At 42.4% G+C, this 19779-nt stretch overlaps 1 protein-coding gene across 6 annotated transcripts in view; it reads right to left on the reverse strand.

The window, feature by feature from the left end:
• The window catches only part of LOC144371016 (uncharacterized), a 46751-nt gene extending 35398 nt beyond the window's left edge, over positions 1-11353 (reverse strand). For 2 of the 6 annotated variants that reach the window (XM_078033201.1, XM_078033200.1), the window contains exon 1: positions 11109-11347. In XM_078033201.1, the coding sequence (XP_077889327.1) occupies positions 11109-11202 (94 nt within the window). In that variant the 5' untranslated portion in view covers positions 11203-11347. Of the gene's footprint in view, positions 1-11108 lie in introns of all 6 variants that reach the window. The other 4 variants (XR_013431166.1, XM_078033203.1, XM_078033205.1 and 1 more) reach the window with 4 other exon arrangements.
• Between the last annotated feature and the right edge of the window lie 8426 nt (positions 11354-19779).

The raw sequence follows: 19779 nt of genomic DNA on the forward strand, positions 1-19779 counted from the left end.
TTTTAAAAAAGTACTTAGAGCCAGGTGTGTTGATGCACACCTATAATCCCAGTAGCTCCAGAGGCTGAGGCAGGAGGATTGCAAGTTCAAAGCTGACTCAGCCTTAGCAACTTAATGAGGCCCAAGCAACTTAGCCAGACTCTATCTCAAAATTAAAATTAAAAAGGGCTGGGGTTATGGCTCAGTGGTTAAGCATCCCTAGGTTCAATCTCTAGTACCAAAAAAAGAAAGTAAAAAGAAAAAGAAAAGGCACTTAGAACCCTAAAAAGGGTAGAGAAAGAGAAAGAACCCAAAGAAGTAAATGGGTGGTGGCCAAAGACAAAACTGTAGAAGACTGTAGAGAAAAAGGAAGGGGGTTCAACAGGGTACCACTTATGCTGGGCACTGCCTCCTCAATCAAGAGAGGAAATCAGAAGAGAAGGTGTGCATAGGAGATAGCTAGCAGCCAAACCAGAATCTGATGTTACTCAGGATATAGTAAAAGGAAAGGAAGGGATAGGCAGATGCTTCTTATATTTAAATCATACAGTAATGTAATTTTTGTTGAAGCAAAATTATACACTGAAAGCATATAAAAAGGACTGTTATATGATTCTACGGGTCCATTTGTTAAGAAATATATGTTGGCTAGGCCTGGTGGTACATGCCTCCAGCTCAGGAGTCTGAGGCAGCCAGTCTCAGCAATGCCAAGGCACTAAGCAACTCATTGAGTTCAATGAGACCCTGTCTCTAAAAAAAATAGAAAATAGGGCTGGGGATGTGGCTCAGTGGTTGAGTGGCCCAGAGTTCAATCCCTGGTACAAAAAAAAAAAAAAAAGGGTTGATAAACAGATTTGTATGTATATATGTATATGCTGAGATATAATTTCTATACATACAAGTTGGGAAAATTTCCTTCTTAACAAATAAATTTTTTTATAGTTTGGGGAAAATATTTTCTTGCTAAGAGTGACAGAAAAAGTAAAATTTATCAAGGTCATGAAAGACAGGCTAAGATTGAGGAAATTGCTATAGGCAACAAAAATGTGGATCATAGGTCAGAAAGGTGACATTAATAAAAACTGGCAAATTTTTAGTGAGGTTTATAGTTTAAGAATAATGTACCAATATTACCTCCCTGTTCTTTTTTTTTTAATTTTTTTAATATCTATTTTTTAGTTTTTGGCGGAACAACATCTTTGTTTATATGTGGTGCTGAGGATCGAACCCCGGGCCACACGCACTCCAGGTGAGCGCGCTACTGCTTGAGCCACATCCCCAGCCCACCTCCCTATTCTTGATAACTTTACTATGGTTAGATAAGATAGTGACATCATGAAAAGAGAGATTATGGGTTATAAGCAAACTTTATGACCTATTTTTGCCCCTTTTATGTAAGTTGAAAATCAATTTAAAAAACAAAAAAGTTTTCTGTTTCCTTGGATTTTGAAAAGTGCATCTGAGAATGGAATTTTGTTTCTGATGATATGAGATATGGCCTTACAGATTCAAAATCCTACTGACAGGTGGTAGAATACTTGCCTAGCATGTGTGACACACTGGGTTGGATTCTCAGTACTACAAAATCTAAAATTTAAAAATCCTTCCAACAGTCAGGCATGATGGCACATGCCTGTAATCCCAGCGGCTTGGGAGGCTGAGGCAGGAGGATCATGAGTTTAAAGCCAACCTCAGCAATTTAGCAAGGCCATAAGCAACTCAGTGAGGCCCTGTCTCTAAATAAAATATAAAAAGGGCTGGGGATGTGGCTCAGAGGTTAAGCCCCACTAGGTTCAATCCTGGTACCAAAAAAAAAAAAAAAAAATCCTTCCAACAAATCCCTTTCTGAAGTTTCTAATACATGCTTGTTCTCAAGCAATCACCTGACTCAGGCATATTTTAACAAAATTACCACCCCCCCAAAAAATATCACACACACAGCAAGGCAAAAAAAGTAACAGATAAGGTCCAGAGGCCCACAGGTTTGAGGCCCAGAAGAAGTGCACTTGCCCCACCCAGTACTTAGGCATACAGCTCTGGGGTCTTCCCAAGCACTTTTTTTTCTTCGGGAGAAAAACAGCCCCAAAGTGCATGTGCAGACATTAAGAAGACTCCCCAAAAGAGAGTCACATGCACATCCCCAATGCAGTCCAAATGCTAGGAACCACAGCCAGACCCAACAAGGCTCCCAATCCGACCTTTGTGGCCTGAACTCAACCACCTGCTTTGACCCACTAAAATGCACATTCTAAAGCCAGGTGCCTTTGCAATGTCTATAACCTGCACCTGCACACTGCCACAAAGGTTTGAGCTTGACACATACCCCGAGCGACTCATGTCTCAGTACCCAGGTGACCACTGTGATGCAAGTGCTTCCTGTTATCTATGCAACCACACAAGAGGTTCAAGGCACATTTGAACTACCAGAGGCTTACATGGGAGACTGAGGTCTGAGTTCTCAGGGATCTATTTACCAGAGCTGTGGGTCACTTGTGGTTATCACCACGTTTGCTAGACTTTGTGGTCACCTACAATATCTCTGTGGATCTGGATCTAGAACTACCTGGGTGGAGATGAAGTCAGATGGGGCAGTGATATAATCTGGTGGGCAAGGATGGAAGTTCCCTGAGTACAGAGGTGAGTATGTCAAGTAGAAGTTCCTGCCTGTGACATGAAGACCACCTTTAGATGTGACAAGTAAGTTCCCTACTCTAGAAATGTTCAAAGATCATGAGTTCAAAGCCAGCCTCAGCAACTGCAAGGAACTAAGCAACTCAGTGAGACCCTGTCTCTAAATAAAATACAAAACAGGGCTCGGGATGTGGCCCAGTGGTTGTGTTTCATTGAGTTCAACCCCTGATATCCACACTCCTCCATAAAAAAAAAAAATCCACTCAGGTATCTGGCTTGGTTTTGGTGAGCATAGTATTCCAGGTAGGTCACAGCAGCTGGCAGGTATTACCCTTACTTCTTTGACAGGGGCATGTACACGTCTTACACAGAAGCTTCCTGAGTCAGCACTCTCTGCAGTAGGTGATTGATTGCTTCCTGGGAGTGTCTATTCCCAGGGAATAGCAAGGCTGATCTTTCACTGGAAAGTAGGAAAAGTAGGAGGTACTGCTCTGCTTTGCATATGGGGGCTCAGTGAAAGGGCAGGGCCGGGCTTGTTCGGGTTACTTCTGCCAAAGGCCTCTAGGCTCCTGAGGCTTCTCTCTTTGACCTCTGTGTATTTCTCTACCATATGTGTCCTAGGAGCAGGAAAGCAGGGCTGCTGCCTACTTAAACAGCATGTTGCTGGATACAAAGAATTTCATCCTCAAAAATAAAAACCTGGAAGGCTGAAGAAGAAAACCATAACTAGGACCAGGTATATACTGAAGGCCTACCCAAGGCCTTGCAAGCCAAGAGAGTATATTAAAATAAACATGGGGATTTCTAATGATCAACCATCACATTAAAGACCTCAAGGACTGGGCTGGGGATGTGGCTCAAGCGGTAGCGCGCTCGCCTGGCATGCGTGCGGCCCGGGTTCGATCCTTAGCACCACATACCAACAAAGATGTTGTGTCTGCCGGGAACTAAAAAATAAAAATAAATATTAAAAATTCTCTCTCTCTCTCTCTCTCTCTCTCTCTCCTCTCTCACTCTCTCTTTAAAAAAAAAAGACCTCAAGGACTGATTCTTCTATGAAAACAATGAAAGAGAGAAGGTTGAGTGTTCATAAGCCATAAGTGACACCTAAATTGGAATTAGACATCAATGAATTTGAATGAAAATGAAAGTAAAGGGAAAAAATAAGGAAGGCAAAGAACAACTAGTGCTGGATCCATGTCACAATACTTCCATCACTCAACTGTATGACTGGCAATGAAAACCCAAGTTTTATATATATATATATATGAATGAACATAACAAGCTACAACTCTTGGATGATTGCATCAGCCTAGAAGAAATAGATGTTACTGAGCTGAGAACGATGGAACTGACACCAAAGAATTACATCACCCTTTTCCATGGAAAGCCTTTTTTCTTTTTTTTTTTTTAAAGAAAGAGTGAGAGAGGGGGACAGAGAGAGAGAGAGAGAGAATTTTTTAACATTTATTTATTTTTTCTTAGTTCTCGGCGGACACAACATCTTTGTTGGTATGTGGTGCTGAGGATCGAACCCGGGCCGCACGCATGCTAGGCGAGCGCGCTACAGCTTGAGCCACATCCCCAGCCCCAGCCTTTTTTCTTTTGAAGGGTATCCTAAAATGAAAGACCACCAAGCTTATGGAAGATGAGGAAGGACTGAGGAAAAAATGTAAGAGTACAAGCAGCTGAGGAGATAGCATTACCCTGCCATATGGATCCCCAAAGTCTGCATTCTGGTTAGTAATATTGCCCAAGCCACTTTTTTCTTGGTCTCATTAAAATCATGAGTTAAGACATTAGCTAACACTAGAGAATGGTATGATTAGAGATAGAACCACTTCCTTTGACCTGTCTTTATACCTTTCTGTAACTTCAAAATGAGTTTGTAGCCAGAGGCACATACATGCAATCCCAGTGAGTCAGGAGGCCAAGGCAGGAGGATCATAAGTTCAAGACTGTAGGGCATGATGTAACGTGGGCATGTTGCATCAGAAAAGAGGAAACTTAACTTGCTGGCTGCACCCGCTTCCCAGTCCTGGGGCCACATGTGGCTAAGAGAACACCTATCGATTAGCCAGAAGGCATTGCCCTGGGTTGTGATGAAGAATCAGACCACCTCTAGGATAGGCTCAGAACCCTTCTGCCCTCACAGACATTACTGCCTGTAGGATGGGTGTAGATGTAAATTCTCCCCACCCTGCTGACCTTTATCCTGATTGGCTCCTGTACATTATATTAGCTGTGTATGTTTTCTCATTAAAGGAGATCCTGCTTTGACTGTTCTCCCTGGCCCACCCGATTGTCCTAGGGAAGGGAGGGCTAGGTGTGGGCGGCTAGTCGTCCTGGTCAGGGCATGTTTTCCCCATCTCTCCCGCAGGTCAGGAGGAAACAGGAGGCTAAAAAACCCTGACACAAGACCTGCCTCAGTGACTTTGCAACATACATGGTGTCAGAGCTAAACACTGGCACACAAAGTATTATCAGGTCAGGAGAAAGAGCATGGTCAACAGAGAAGTTCAAGCTTCAGGCACAGGATCCATCCATCTCCAGAAGATCCACACACAGGCAAGTGTCCACATGCACACATACACACACACATACACACACACACACACACACACACACACACACACACACACTGAGGCAGCACCATCATCTACAGGCTCTGATCCACATTCTGGGGCTTCTCTGGAAACAGCAGCCACAAGGCTCACAGGCAGTCCCACTCTCCCTTGGCCCAGGGCAGACTCTAGGGATATTCACAGGCACATCCTCACTCAGGCCTGAGGAAGGGGTATGAAAGGTTAATAAAATAGGTACTTGTCACTCCGTTTCTCTATATGCTTAACAAAACACTGTTGAAATCTTAAGAACTGTTTGCTAATCTTGTTCCCAGAATGAGCTGTCCCCAACTGCCAAACTACAAAATGTAACTTCTCTCGCTGCCCTCTCCAGGAAAAGTATATAAGCTCTGCTCAAGCTGTTCTCAGGGATCTATCTCTCTTTGCTATAGAGAGCTCGGGCCCCAGCATGCTGGTCTCCAAATAAACCCACCCTTCTGCTTTTGCATAAGACAGTCTCTTGTGGTCTCTTACTCTGACGTTTCGCCGGACCCTTACATTTGGTGCATTGGCCGGGAACTACACATCGCTCAACAAGACTCCTTTAGGGGGATAAATAAAACGTCTTATCTTCTTCTTCTTCTCCTTTGCGATCGCTCAGAGTCTGGTTTTGGGCTGGAGAGCGTGAGCTCTCAGAGCCTTCTGGTTTTTCTGGTTTTCTGGTTTTGGGTTGGCAGAGTGTGATTGTCAGTGGAGAGCGTAAGCTCCCCCTGGCGGTGATGGATAGATGTGTCCCTGAAGCCACAGACCACGTCTCCTCAAGGGACACTTTGGGGGACTCTGGGGGGGACGGAAATGCCCCCATCTGGGAGGGACAAGGTGCCCTCATCAGTATTCTGCTGCCAACCCGTCTGGTCTTGCCGGCAACTATTCTTTCTCTCAGGTTGAATTCACTGTCTGTTTTTAATCTTTGCCTCTGAACTTGTGTTACACGTTTACTGTTAACTGTGTGTCCATGTTTGTGTCACGTTTGTATTGTCCCTGTCTTTATTCAAGTAACTTTCGTTATGGGACAGAGTCATTCACTGGACTGAAGTCCGCTTAAGGGCTCAGAATCTTTCTTTTTCAGTAAAACGCCAGACCTGGCAGACTCTCTATGCCACAGAATGACCCGCCTTTGGAATTGGATGGCCTCCAGAAGGATCTTTCTACTCCCCACTAATTTGAAAAGTCAGAAATATTATCTTTGTCTTTCAGCCGGGGCCACATAGCCATCCAGAGCAACAGCCGTATATCTTAACTTGGCAGGACCTTTGTGAATCTCCTCCTCCTTGGGTGAAGGCTTTTCTTGTCCCTGTTCCTGCTCCTACCCCTTCCCCTGCGATTCTATCTCTCAAACCTCCTCCTCCACCCTTTGTTCTCCCTGAGTCTCAAGATTTGACTCTGCTGGACTCTCCTCCCTTTCCTTATCCCCTGCCTCCGTTCCCCAACCCCCAACACCCTCTAAGTGATTCCCCTGCTGCTGACTCAGCTTCTTTACCATTGAAGGAGGTTAAGCAAGCCCAGCGCCCTTCAGATGACTTTCCCGAGGCACACATAGCCCCTCCTCCCCTGGAGGAAGCTGTCCCAGCTAAAGGAACTCGCCGGCAGCGAATGATTAAAAACCCTGAAGCCCCCATGATACTTCCCCTCCATCCTCATGGGCCAATGATAGAGGATGGCCATAATGGAGAAATGCAAGTCTACCAGTATTGGCCTTTCTCCTCTTCAGATCTATATAACTGGAAAAATAACAATCCCCCTTTTTCTGAGGACCCCACCCAGCTCACAGGTGTGATCGAGTCATTGATGTTTTCACACCAGCCTACTTGGGATGACTGCCAACAACTCTTAGGCACTCTCTTCACAACAGAGGAACGAAAGAGAATCCTCCTGGAAGCAAGAAAAAATATCCTCGGACCAGATGGGCGACCGGCACAACTTCCCAACATAATCAAAGCTGACTTCCCCTTGAACTGACCTAACTGGGACCCCAACACCTTTGAAGGTAGAAAGCATCTGTCCACTTACCGCCAGGCTCTAATAGCAGGTCTCCGAGCAGCCGCTAGACGGCCAACTAATTTGACCAAGGTAAGAGAGATTATTCAGGGGCCTAATGAATCACCCTCTATGTTTCTGGAGAAAATTATGGAAGCATATAGGAGATATACTCCTTTTGATCCTCAGGCAGAGGATCAAAAGGCATCTGTCACGATAGCCTTTATTGGGCAAGCTGCCCTGGATATTAAAAAAAAGTTACAATGCTTAGATGGATTACAAGATATGACTTTGAGAGATTTAGGCAGAGAAGCCGAGAAGGTATACTATAAGAGAGAAACTGAGGAAGAGAAGGAACAAAGGGAGGATGAAAGAAGCAAAAGACAGACTGAGGCATTGACTAAGGTCCTGGTCACAACAACAAATAGGCCAGAAGTTAGGAGACAGGGAGACAGAAAGGGATACCTGGGCCCACGCCAAAAGCCACATCTGGCCTCAGATCAATGTGCCTACTGTAGAGAAAAAGGACACTGGGTCAAAGAGTGCCCTAGAAAGAAACAGCCACGCCAGCCAGGATGACTAAGAAAGTCGGGGCTCGGATCTCCTCCCCGAGCTCAGGGTAACTTTTGAAGTGGAGGGGACCCCAGTAAACTTTGAAGTGGATACAGGGGCAATATACTTAGCCCTTAAGGCCCCATTGGGCCCTCTATCAACTAAAAGGTCTCTAATTCAAGGGGCTAACGGCAGTAACTATCAGGCTTGGACAACTAAGAGGACCATGGACCTGGGAAAAAGAAAAATCCATCACTCCTTCCTAGTGATCCCAGAATGCCCAGCCCCATTGATGGGCAGAGATCTGCTCACCAAACTCCGGGCCAAAATAACTTTTAACCCTGAAGGCCCCCAAATGGAATTTCTAAATCCTTCAGTAAAAACTCCTATAGTCATGGCTTTAACTATGTCAGTAGAAGATGAACATCAACTCTTCCCACCCCCCAAGACTGACCAAACAGGCAAGCTACCCCAGAAATGGATAACAGATTACCCAGATGCCTGGGCAGAAATTGCTGGGTTAAGCCTCGCCGTAAAACAACCTCCAATAATGGTGGAGTTAAAAACCTCAGCCTCCCCAATTAATATTAAACAATATCCTCTGAGCAAAGAAGCTAAAGATGGGATGAGGCCCCATATTCAGAAATATCTGGCCTTAGGGGTCCTAAGGTCCTGTCAATCGGCCTGGAACACTCCCCTGCTACCAGTAAAAAAGCCAGGAACTGGGGACTATCGCCCCATTCAAGACCTAAAAAAGATCAACAACAGAGTGCAGGACATTCACCCCACAGTACCTAATCCATACAATCTGCTTAGCACCCTGAACCCTGAACGAAAATGGTATACTGTCCTGGACTTAAAAGATGCTTTCTTTTGCTTGCCTCTGCATAAAGATAGTCAATTGCTGTTTGCTTTCGAGTGGGTAATCCCAGAAACTGGAACAACTGATCAACTAACTTGGACCAGACTCCCACAGGGGTTCAAAAACTCCCCTACTCTCTTTGATGAAGCCCTCCATAGAGATCTCAATAACTTCAGAACCATGCACCCTGAAGTCACCCTGCTTCAATATGTGGATGACCTGCTACTGGCAGCAGACACCAAGGAAAACTGTGAGTCTGGGACCCAAGCACTATTATCTGAGCTTCTGCCAAAAAGGCCCAAATTTGCCAGCAAGAAGTAATCTTCCTGAACTATTCCCTTAGGGGCGATAACGATGGCTCACTGAGCCCAGAAAACAAACCGTTGTGCAGATACCACCCCCATCTAACAAGAGGGCAAATGAAGAGGCAGCCCTAAACAGAGTAACCATGTTAACACTTTCCATACGGGGAAAATATGAGTCAAGAGATTTAACTACATCAGAGCACCCCGACAACTTAATAGCTGAGGACACTGACACTAAACTCCTTGACAATACTGAACCCAACTTGCAATTTCAGAAAGCCCTACACTACATTAAGAATGTACATCAACTCACTCATCTTGGTTCAAAGAAACTGCAGACATTCCTTAAGGATCAAGAACAGAGTTTTCCACTAACCGGCTCACAACGAAAGGAAATAGCTGAATAGGTAACAAAAGCCTGTCGGGTCTATCAAATGGTTAATGCTTACCTTTCCAAGCTCCCTGTAGGAAGATGCCTTCGAGGGACCAGACCAGGACAATTTTGGGAAGTGGACTTTACTGAAATTAAGCCAGCAAGGTATGGACTTAAATATCTCCTAATCTTTGTAGATACATTTTCAGGATGGATTGAAGCCTTCCCCACAAAAAAAAAGAAAAGAAACAGCACAAATGATGGTCAAAAAGATCCTGAAAGATATTTTTCCAAGATACGATCTGCCTAAGGTAATAGGGTCTGATAATGGACCGGCGTTCGTGGCCCAGGTAAGTCAGGGGTTAACCAGGACCCTGGGGATTAATTGGAGGTTACATTGCGCTTATAGACCCCAGAGCTCAGAACAGGTAGAAAGAATGAATAGAACCATTAAAGAGACCTTGATGAAATTAAGCTTGGAGACCGGCATAAAAGATTGGACTATGCTCCTGCCTTATGCACTCTTTCGTGCAAGAAATACTCCCTCTGTTTCTTTGTGTAACCTCACCCCCTATGAAATTCTCTATGATGCCCCTCCTCCAATAAGGGACCTGACCCCAACTCTAAGACCTAAGGATTCCTTTCACACCCCCTTGCTTGACAAACTTAAAACTTTTGAAAAAACTCAGTGATACCTGTGGAAACAGCTGGCCACTGCCTACCAACCTGGGGATGAAGGAACTCCACACCGATATCAAGTGGGAAACTTCATCTATGTAAGACGACATCAGGTGTCATCCCTAGAACCCTGCTGGAAAGGACCATACCAGGTGCTACTTATAACACCTACAGCGGTAAAGGTAGACAGAATCACTTCCTGGATCCATGCCTCTCATCTCAAGCCTGCGCCCTGTCCAGACTCTGGCTGGAAATTGGAAAAAAACTGGTAACCCTCTCAAATTTCGTATTCGCCGTGTGGATAAGGCTATGGATTCTCCCCCTGACCACCAGAAGTCCTAACCCTCATCAGCCCATTCAGCAGCGATGGTTGATCATAAATCCTACTGGACAGAAAGTATGATCTATCTCACATACAGCCCTCTTAGGGACCTGATGGCCATCTCTCCACCCAGACATTCGTCAGTTGGCTATAGGTCTTTCCTATTGGGTATCCCTGATGAAGAGGATCCCACTAAAATTCCATTAAATTCCTTCCGTACCATAGATAATAGAAACAAACATTATGGATGTAGGGACACGCGAGCCAGATGCAGGTTGGTTAACCTAGACTACTATGTTTTCCCGGTAAGCCACAAACAGTCATGGCTATGTGGGGGAAAAACCAACTTCTTCTGTAAGTCATAAGGATGTGAACATACAGGGGCTACCTGATGGAACCCAAACCTCCGCCAGTTCTCAGACCATTGCCCCCTTGCTGAAGTAACAAGTACTGAGGTATCTTTCCACCCATTCACTCCTCTCTTCTGTCAGTGCCCACACCGGGTCCCACCAGGACTATCCAAGATGTAATGAAAATGGCCTTTAAAGTTGCTTTATCATTACTAAAAACAGGTTACTGAAAATTTAAAGTCCCTCACAGGCTTTTTGGGATACTCACTCCAGTCTTCCCCTCTGCTCTACCTGTTCTACTACTCAAGTTTTTGTTGCTAGGAAAATCCCAAGCCCCTTTCCCATTATTGTTTTACATCTCTCCTTCCTCATTCTCAGATCCACGGAGCTGCTCTCAGCACCGCCTTCCCCGTCCTCCCCCTCTATACCAGGCCCACAGGAAAGTCTTAACTGACCTTCTCCAGAAGTCTTCACTATGGCTGACTTTAGGACTTTCTGCAAAAGAGTCCCTATAAAAGAGTGCAGTATAGATAAACTTCCTCTTTTCATGTTGCTCTGTTCTACTTGGCCACTGGCTGGAAAAATCAGCACTCCTAAGCTAGACACCCCCTTACTAGTTTTTCACAAAATATGTAAACAAGGCCTCTGGCCTTGAGCTGGGGCTTCACAGAGATGGCTACATTTCTAAGATAAAAAGTTTTCAATTGGGCTCCATGGTAACAGCTGGCAAGGAAAAAGAAAAAATTCTCCCCCTCCCAGGTGTCCTTGAAAAGTTAACTTGCCCAGAACAGAGAGAAAAAAAACCCTGCTTTTTGTGAACTTTTGCAGACTGTGAACTTCCCTTACATGTTAAGTACAAAATTCTAAAACTACCTAAACTTGGGATTCAAGGGATTAATTGACTACAACAGAAGCAATGCCCTCTAAATTTGGTTGCAACCAAATAGGACTGTTTCCCTGTCTTCAGTGCTATCTTAGGTGCCTTGCCTTGTCCGTCCCTACAACAGTATAATTCTATATACTTAAACATTATTTATGTTTTCATAAAATGGTCAACAAATGTAATTAATTATGTAATGGTGCAGATGTTTCCCAGAGTGCTCTATCATGACGCAGGTTCATTTAAAGATCAAATAAGGGGACATACAACCTGGTTCCACCGAGAACCTGTAGCCCTCACTCTAGCCATCTTATTAGGAATGGGAATTGCTGCAGGAATGAACACAAGAACCACTGTCCTGGTCCGTGGGACACAATAAATGTCCCAATTAAAAACAGCAATGGACCAAAACTTAAAGATATTAGAAACCTCCATCACAGCTTTGCAGGAATCTTTAACCTCTCTCTCTCTGAAGTTGTTTTACAGAACAGGCGAGGGTTGAACCTCCTCTTCATGAGAGAAGAGGGCCTTTATGCTGCATTAAGGGAAGAATGTTATTTTTATGCCGACCATACTGGAGTTGTAAAAGAATCTATGAGTAAACTAAGAAGACCCCTTGAAGAGAGTCAAAGAAAGAGAGAGACCCAAAAAGGGTGGTATGAGTCTTGGTTCACACAATCCCCCTGGTTAACTACGCTTTTATCAGCCCTGGCCGGTCCTCTAATAATTCTTATATTGTTGCTAACATTAGGACCCTGTTTGCTCAACCGTGTAGTTTCCTTTCTCCAGGCCCAAATTGGACAAATCAAACTTATGGTAATCAGACAACAATATACCCCACTAGCAGACACGGAATGTAACACCCCCCAATGATCACTTTTATGATTAAAAGTAGCCAGAAGAAGAAATGAAAAATGAAAGGTTAATAAAATAGGTACTTGTCACTCCATTTCTCTATATGCTTAACAAAACACTGTTGAAATCTTAAGAACTGTTTGCTAATCTTGTTCCCAGAATGTGCTGTCCCTAACTGTGGACTGTCTGCTAATCTTGTTCCCAGAATGAGCTGTCCCCAACTGCCAAACTACAAAATGTAACTTCTCTCGCTGCCCTCTCCAGGGAAAGTATATAAGCTCTGCTCAAGCTGTTCTCAGGGCTCTATCTCTCTTTGCTAGAGAGAGCTCGGGCCCCAGCATGCTGGTCTCCAAATAAACCCACCCTTCTGCTTTTGCATAAGACAGTCTCTTGTGGTCTCTTACTCTGACGTTTCGCCGGACCCTTACAGTACCAGGCCTGTGTTGAGGCACCACAGTGAGATTTCCCTGAGCCTTACTGGGTGGCCCCATGTACTTCCAGGATCTGCAGCCATCCACTGTAACATCAGGAGTTCTCAGGACTAGTTCTTCACAAAGGAGCAAGAGCTATGTCCTGCTCACACTGGCAGGAAAGCTCTTGTTCTTCAAATCCTTGGGGACAGTTGCTTAGCAACCCTGGTGGTCATTGTGATACAAGCTCAGGCAATGGCCAATCACATCAAGTAGGGCCCTGAAAACTCCAGGAAGCTGGGGTAGGGGGCAGGCAAGGCTGACTTTCTCTACTTGGTGCTAAAGTCACTATACTTCTGGGTCACCTCAGCCACCACACCACTTTTTTGACCACATACACTGTGACACAGGCACTCTGTATACCTCTGTGGATCCAAGTACAGCCTGGGATAGCTGGGAATGGGATCAGATGGGGACAGAAACAAAATCCATTAAGAAGGCAAGATAAAGAGCTCAAATCCGGGGGCTGGGGATGTGGCTCAAGTGGTAGCGTGCTCGCCTGGCATGCAGGCGGCCCAGGTTCGATCCTCAGCACCACATACAAACAAAGATGTTGTGTCTGCCGAAAACTAAAAAATAAATATTAAAAATTCTCTCTAAAAAAAAAAAAAAAAAAAAAAGAGCTCAAATCCTGGAGTGGCAGTGTCAACCAAAACTTCAGTGATCCTGTGACCAGTGCAATCCTTGACAAAGGCAGAGGACAAAGGAAGCAGACCCTGTGGAGGTGGCAATACTCTAGGTTGGGGATGATCTAGAGCCATAGATGCTGTTAGGTCGGTTTGAGGTGGCTAAGGGAACAAAGCACCAGGCAACCTGCACGTGAAAGAACAACCAATTAGGTGCTAAAACACACTTCAGGTGCTTTCTGATATCACAAGGACATTCTCCATCATGCTGACATATGCTTCCTCCCTGCACACTAGCATTGTCTAGAGGAGCTATTGGATCTTTGCTGCCAGGTGAATACTGAAGCTTATAGTTTGGGGTTCCTGGTAGAAACACCCTGCTCTATGCCTATCCCTTTCCCACCTGACACTGCTATGTTCACTTGGTAAATCTTCTGCAGTCATCTGTCTTGACAAGGATCAATATTGCTTCTCCTGGGACATAAAGTTCAGTCTTGATATTAGTATTTCCTGGAAGTTAAAACAAAAACAAAAACAAAAACAAAAAAAAAACAGCACCTGTCAAATAGTCCTGATCTCACCAGACCTGAATATGAAAACAGCCAGGTGAAGAGACATAGGGAAGGGGCATGTCAGGGAATGGAACAGGAAATGAGAACCCTTTATGACTTATAAATAAATAAATAAATAAAAACCAGAACCAGAAGGATTTCCCAGACAAATATCCCAAGCATTCAAAATATGAAGCAAAGAATTGTAGAGATGGATGTGAGACCAGATTAGACATACCTAAAGAAAAACTGACGTCTGGGATGAAGTGCTCAGTAATGAAGCACTTTCCTTGCATGCAGGAAGCGTGGGTTCAATCCCCAGCTCAAAAAAAAAAAAAAGAAAGAAAGAAAGAAAAAGAAAAATTAAACTACCTGGAATGTAAGACATATATTATAAAATATGAGAAGTAAAGTGTTGAAAATAGTGGAAAAAAAAAACAGCACTTGTCAAATAAATAGCCCTGATCTCACCAGACCTGAACATGAAAGAGTTTTTTAGGTGTTTGTTTTTTTTTTCCTATTGGGGGTTGAACCACTGAGGCACATTCCCAGTACTTTTTTTTTTTTTTTGTAATTCAGTAAGTTGATTAATGCTTAAATTGCCTAGGATGGTTTCAAACTTCAATCCGCCTGCCTCAGCCTCCCAAGTCACTAGTATTACAAGGGTGCATCACTATGCCCAGCTTGAAAGTTCTTAAGAAACAAGAATCAAGTCAACTCCAGATATATTTGGAACAGGTTAAAAAAAAAAGTGTCATTGTCCCATCTATCAACTTCAACTCTTTTTATTTAACTATGTTTCTAAATTACAAAAATAATTTTATGTCTGCCCTGAAAATATAATTATTTTAATAATATATATATTTTAATAATATATAAAACTATTTTATATATTATTATAGCACAGTGTTTTAAAGTAGACTTGTATCAGTGTTTCTAGAAGGACCATATGGATGGAAACACATAAAATGATTTTGATAGTCAATATTAAATCTTTGGATATGTAAAAATCTAAATCAGTGTTGTTCTCTAAGGAGAGAAAATAGATGGCTGAGGAAAGAAGAAGTTGGTTATTATTTTTTAAATTTTGTGCTGAGGGCCATTGCAAGTAGGAATGACGCATCGAAATTTCCTTGCCAGCGTACCCCATGTTAAATGGACTTGCCTTGGAAATTTGCTGTGACATTGCATGTGTGTTTGAGAAAGGTGACCCTGCTCAAGGACGAGGGTGGATCCAGGTTTAGGGTGTATCCTGCAGGTTTTAGGAAGTATCTCGGTTTAGGATAATTTGGGTTTAAGGCGTTCCTGGTTTAAGATAATCTGGGTTTAGGGAAGTTCCAGGTTTAAGGTTATTGCTGCTGGGAATAGGGCGTTCCTGCTGCCTGAGTTCCTGTTGAGTTCTCGTGGAATTCAGAAATCATTTGGGACGTGAATTGGGCAGCAGAACTGAGATTTCCCCAGAATGTGTGTAGAGGCTGGTGTGAGTTCGGGAATAAAGAATTGCTGTTTGAATCTACAAGGTGTGAGTGGCTCGTGATTCTTGTGCCCTGCCAAGATATTGGCAATTTTGGTTCACATAATGCTAAGATGAATCCTAATCTTTTTTATTCAAAAATTCTGACTCGGGTTGGGGATATAGCTCAGTTGGTAGAGTTCTTGCCTGGCATGTACAAGTCCCTGTGTTCGAACCCCAGCACCATCAAAAAAAAAAAAAAATCTGACTCATTTGCCTCAGTAGGAATTTGCTTGATACACCTTACCTTCATCTATATTGTTAGTTTACGTAGGCAATTTTTAGTAGTTATCTCAAAGTACCACAGTAAATATGCTGTATTCTATTATTTCTTTATTATCTCAGTGTCCATAACAAAACATCTTTCTTTCTTGTAGCCCACAGTCTCCATTGTCAAAATTTTTTTTCCATTTATTTACCCAGTTTTTACCTCTAACTTATGCTTTCACTTTATGAAATAGTTTTCTTCTGCTTCCATTGAAATATCAACAATACATGACTCATTTATGCTTAAGTGCATAAAATTGTAAACATATTAAATTTCTTAATTTTGAGTTTAAAAAAATATACATTTTAATAAACAATTTTGATTTTTAAAATGACAGTTTAATATCACTTAACTGTAAAATCCTTCATCTGATCTGTAGATGAAATATGGCTCCTTTCTATTTCTTTAACTTTATTTTAATGCCCTGTCTTACTTTCCACACTTTAGGCTAGGTAAGTAAAAGTCCAAGGTGAGCCTGAAACTTTTTTTTTTCCACAATGTATGGAAATAGTAAAAAGTATCAGGGGGTTATCAAAAGGATACAATAGCCACCTTTAGAGGCTCCCAGTGGCCAATTATTAGGTAATCCAAGCTTCAAAATGAAGTAGACAGGTTATAATTAATTGAATAACATAAAATGATGGCTGAGAAAGGAAAGATCTTCCTTATAGTAAAATGTCAACTATTAACTATAATAAGAAAAGTAATTAGAAAATCACAACACAACCATTGTAGACATTAAATGGCTCATCATCAGGGATGCTAAATTAGTGGGTAAGAGTTTGAAGAGGAAGGATATTTACATAATTTTAAAATACTTTCCCACAAAACACTGAACTACTATAAAGGGGAATTTGATAATTGAACAGTGGATAAGCTGCAAGAACACCTTAATTAAGAGAATGGAGTTAGCATCACTGACTTCCTAATGTGATGAACTAAAAAGGAAAAAGCATTATGCACATAATATACTTGCCAAAGCACCACAACATGCATCTTACTATTAGGAAATATTAGATGAACACAATTTAAGGATATTTTACAAAATAAATGGCCAGTATTTTTCAATAATGTCAATGTCATGAAAGACAAAAGTGATGTGACCTACTCTTGTGTGATTCATTAAAAATATATAAGGGTATGGGTGCAATGGCACATGCCTATAATCCCAGAGGCTTGGGAGGCTGAGGCAGGAGGATTGTAAGTTTAAAGCCAGCCTCAGAAACTTAGTGAAGCCCTAAGCAGCTTAAAATATATATATATCTCCAATATAAAAGGAAGAGAATAAGGGCTGGGGATGTGGCTCAAACGGTAGCGCGCTCGCCTGGCATGCGTGCAGCCCAGGTTCGATCCTCAGCACCACATACAAACATAAATGTTGTGTCCGCCAATAACTAAAAAATAAATATTAAAAAATTCTCTCTCTCTTAAAAAAAAGACAGATTCATTAAAAAAAGAGAGGTAGAGAATAAGCTTTTTTTTTCCTTCTCTTTTCCTTTTTAGTTCATCACATTAGGAAGTCAGTGATGCTAACTTTGTTCTCTTAATTTGATTTGGGCAGAAAAGAGAAATGAACATGGAAATACTTTTGGAAATTAGAAATGATCAAATAATGAAGCTAGAATATAGTAAAAACATTTTTTTACAAAGTCAAAATTCTTAGAGCAAAGGTATAAAGAAAACAGGGAGGCTGGGGATATGGCTCAAGTAGTAGCACGCTCACCTGGCATGTGTGAGGCACTGGGTATGATCCTCAGCACCACATAGAAAATAAAAATAAAGATATTGTGTCTACTTAAAGCTAAAAAATAAAATTAAAAAAAAAAATAGGAAGAAAAAAATTTAGAGGCAAAACTCACAAAATGTCCTCCCATTAAATAAAAATTCTCTTAAGAGAAAAAAAATCAAAAGTAGAGAAGATTGTGAAAAAGAAAACAAAGAGGGGAGGAAGAGGAAGAAAGAATAAAAAAGTAAAAAACTCTCAGAGCTGGAACCTGTATAGACAGCATTAGACTTAACTGCACTACTACTGGAAAACTATGAAGTGATGTCTCCAAATTTCAAATCCAGGCAAAGTAGGATAGTAGAATAAAGACGTTTGCTATGAACGAAACATAAAAACTTATTTGTATAGCACATGCATCTTAAGAAATTTACTGGAAAAAGAACTTAAAAAAAAACTAGCTAAATTTCAAGTTACAATACAATTGGAGCCACAGAATGAAGGATTGAAATACTACCTGAATGTTTGAACAATTGAAAAAAAATCATCCGTGAACATTTATTATGTGTTTCAAATATTTCTGGAAAATAGCAACAGGTACAAAAAAATAAAACTTTTGATAAACAAAAATTTAATGTACTCCATACTGACTTAACCAACAATTGAGATATAACCATATTTAGAGGTGGTCAAAAGAGAAAGAAGAGAACAGAGGTTTTTGTTTTGTTTTAAAAGAAGTCTATTGTTTAGTATAGTGAATAATTTTATTTCTAAAGGTATTTCAAACTACTAAAATGAGACCTTTTCCTTTCCAACATTTTTTTTAAGTCAGTAATTATTTGCCTATCAATCACAGCATCACAGTCTGAGGGCATACTTAATGGCCAGATTTGGAATATCCAAATCCCAGCACTCCTCTCACAGTGATCCCCTATAAGGATGGCTTTAGGCCTAAGCAGTTACATCTTAAAACAAACCTGCAATCTCACCAGGCAAGTCACAGAGCCCTCCAATGTGACAATCAGGCATAGCCTGATAAAAGCAAGTCAATTTCCACAAGTCAGGTAGGAGTTAGGGCGAAGTCACATGTCATCTGTTATAACCCTGATAAGAGTCAGAAGTGTGACATCAGGGAGGAAATCACCAAACCACATGTCCTAACTCTAAGAATGAAAGATGTCACTAAGAAAGCTGGTAACAGTTGATAGGGACCCAAAGGATGAGCAGAAGCTCCCCAAATTTAATATAAATATTAAGTTAAATAATCTAATTTTATATTTATATTAATCAAATGAACAGACATTCAAGCCAGCCGACACTGATGCACACAAAGCCTGAGAGCCTGATGAGGACCTGGACTGACATTGCAACCCTTCACTTCTGCCTGAACCTCTTCTTTGTCCTCACAGCTCTCAAACTCTACAGCAGCTTCTTGTCTCTGGTGAGAAAAGGAAGTCTCCTTACAACCATCTCCTCAGCAAGGCGTCAACATCACCCCAAGAGGAAGCCTTTATTGGTTACTGATCTGATCGCTGGGGTCTGAGTGAGTGTGCATCTGCTGGAATTAAGACCAAAGACTTAAGAGTTTGAATTCTAGCACTTCAGCTTAGCATGCAGAGGAAATGTCTGTAATAGGTCCGTCATGATTATGTGTGTTTGCAGTGCTTAGAAGTTAACATAGAATTGTTTGCTTTGTATTGTTTATTGATATACGCAGCATTAGGATTGTCATTTTCTTGATTAAGAACCTATAGATTTATGTATTAGGTGATTTGAGTGAATAAAACATTGAAAAGGGCAGAAACGCGTGGACATTCTCTCTCGCCCCTCTGTCGCCCTTTTGCTCATCGCCACACCCGCAAACAGAACTCATGGAAAACAAGGACCAGAAGCCGCTGGCCTGGCAGACCATCCCCAAAATAGCACAGGATGAGATTGAGCCAAGTTCACAAACTCTCGGAAACTTCACAGACCGAGACCCCAACACCGGCGCCAGAATCGGGCAGAATTATGACATTTTCTAAGGTCCACCATATCCCAGTCCCCCACCCAAAGAATGGCACGCGCTGAGAAACAGCCCCAAGCACGGAGACACAACCCCGCGGTCCCCTGCTGGGCCTGGCACACGAGGAGGACCCCGGCGGTCACTCAGCAAACGCCACAGGCCGAGCGTCTTGCGCTGGACCACGCTCGCGGCTACCGGGGTTTGCTGGTCCCGACCTCAGCTAGGGTCCTAAGTA

The sequence above is a fragment of the Ictidomys tridecemlineatus genome, chromosome 15, assembly GCF_052094955.1.
Source record: "Ictidomys tridecemlineatus isolate mIctTri1 chromosome 15, mIctTri1.hap1, whole genome shotgun sequence".
In the NCBI taxonomy this organism is placed as follows: domain Eukaryota; kingdom Metazoa; phylum Chordata; class Mammalia; order Rodentia; family Sciuridae; genus Ictidomys; species Ictidomys tridecemlineatus.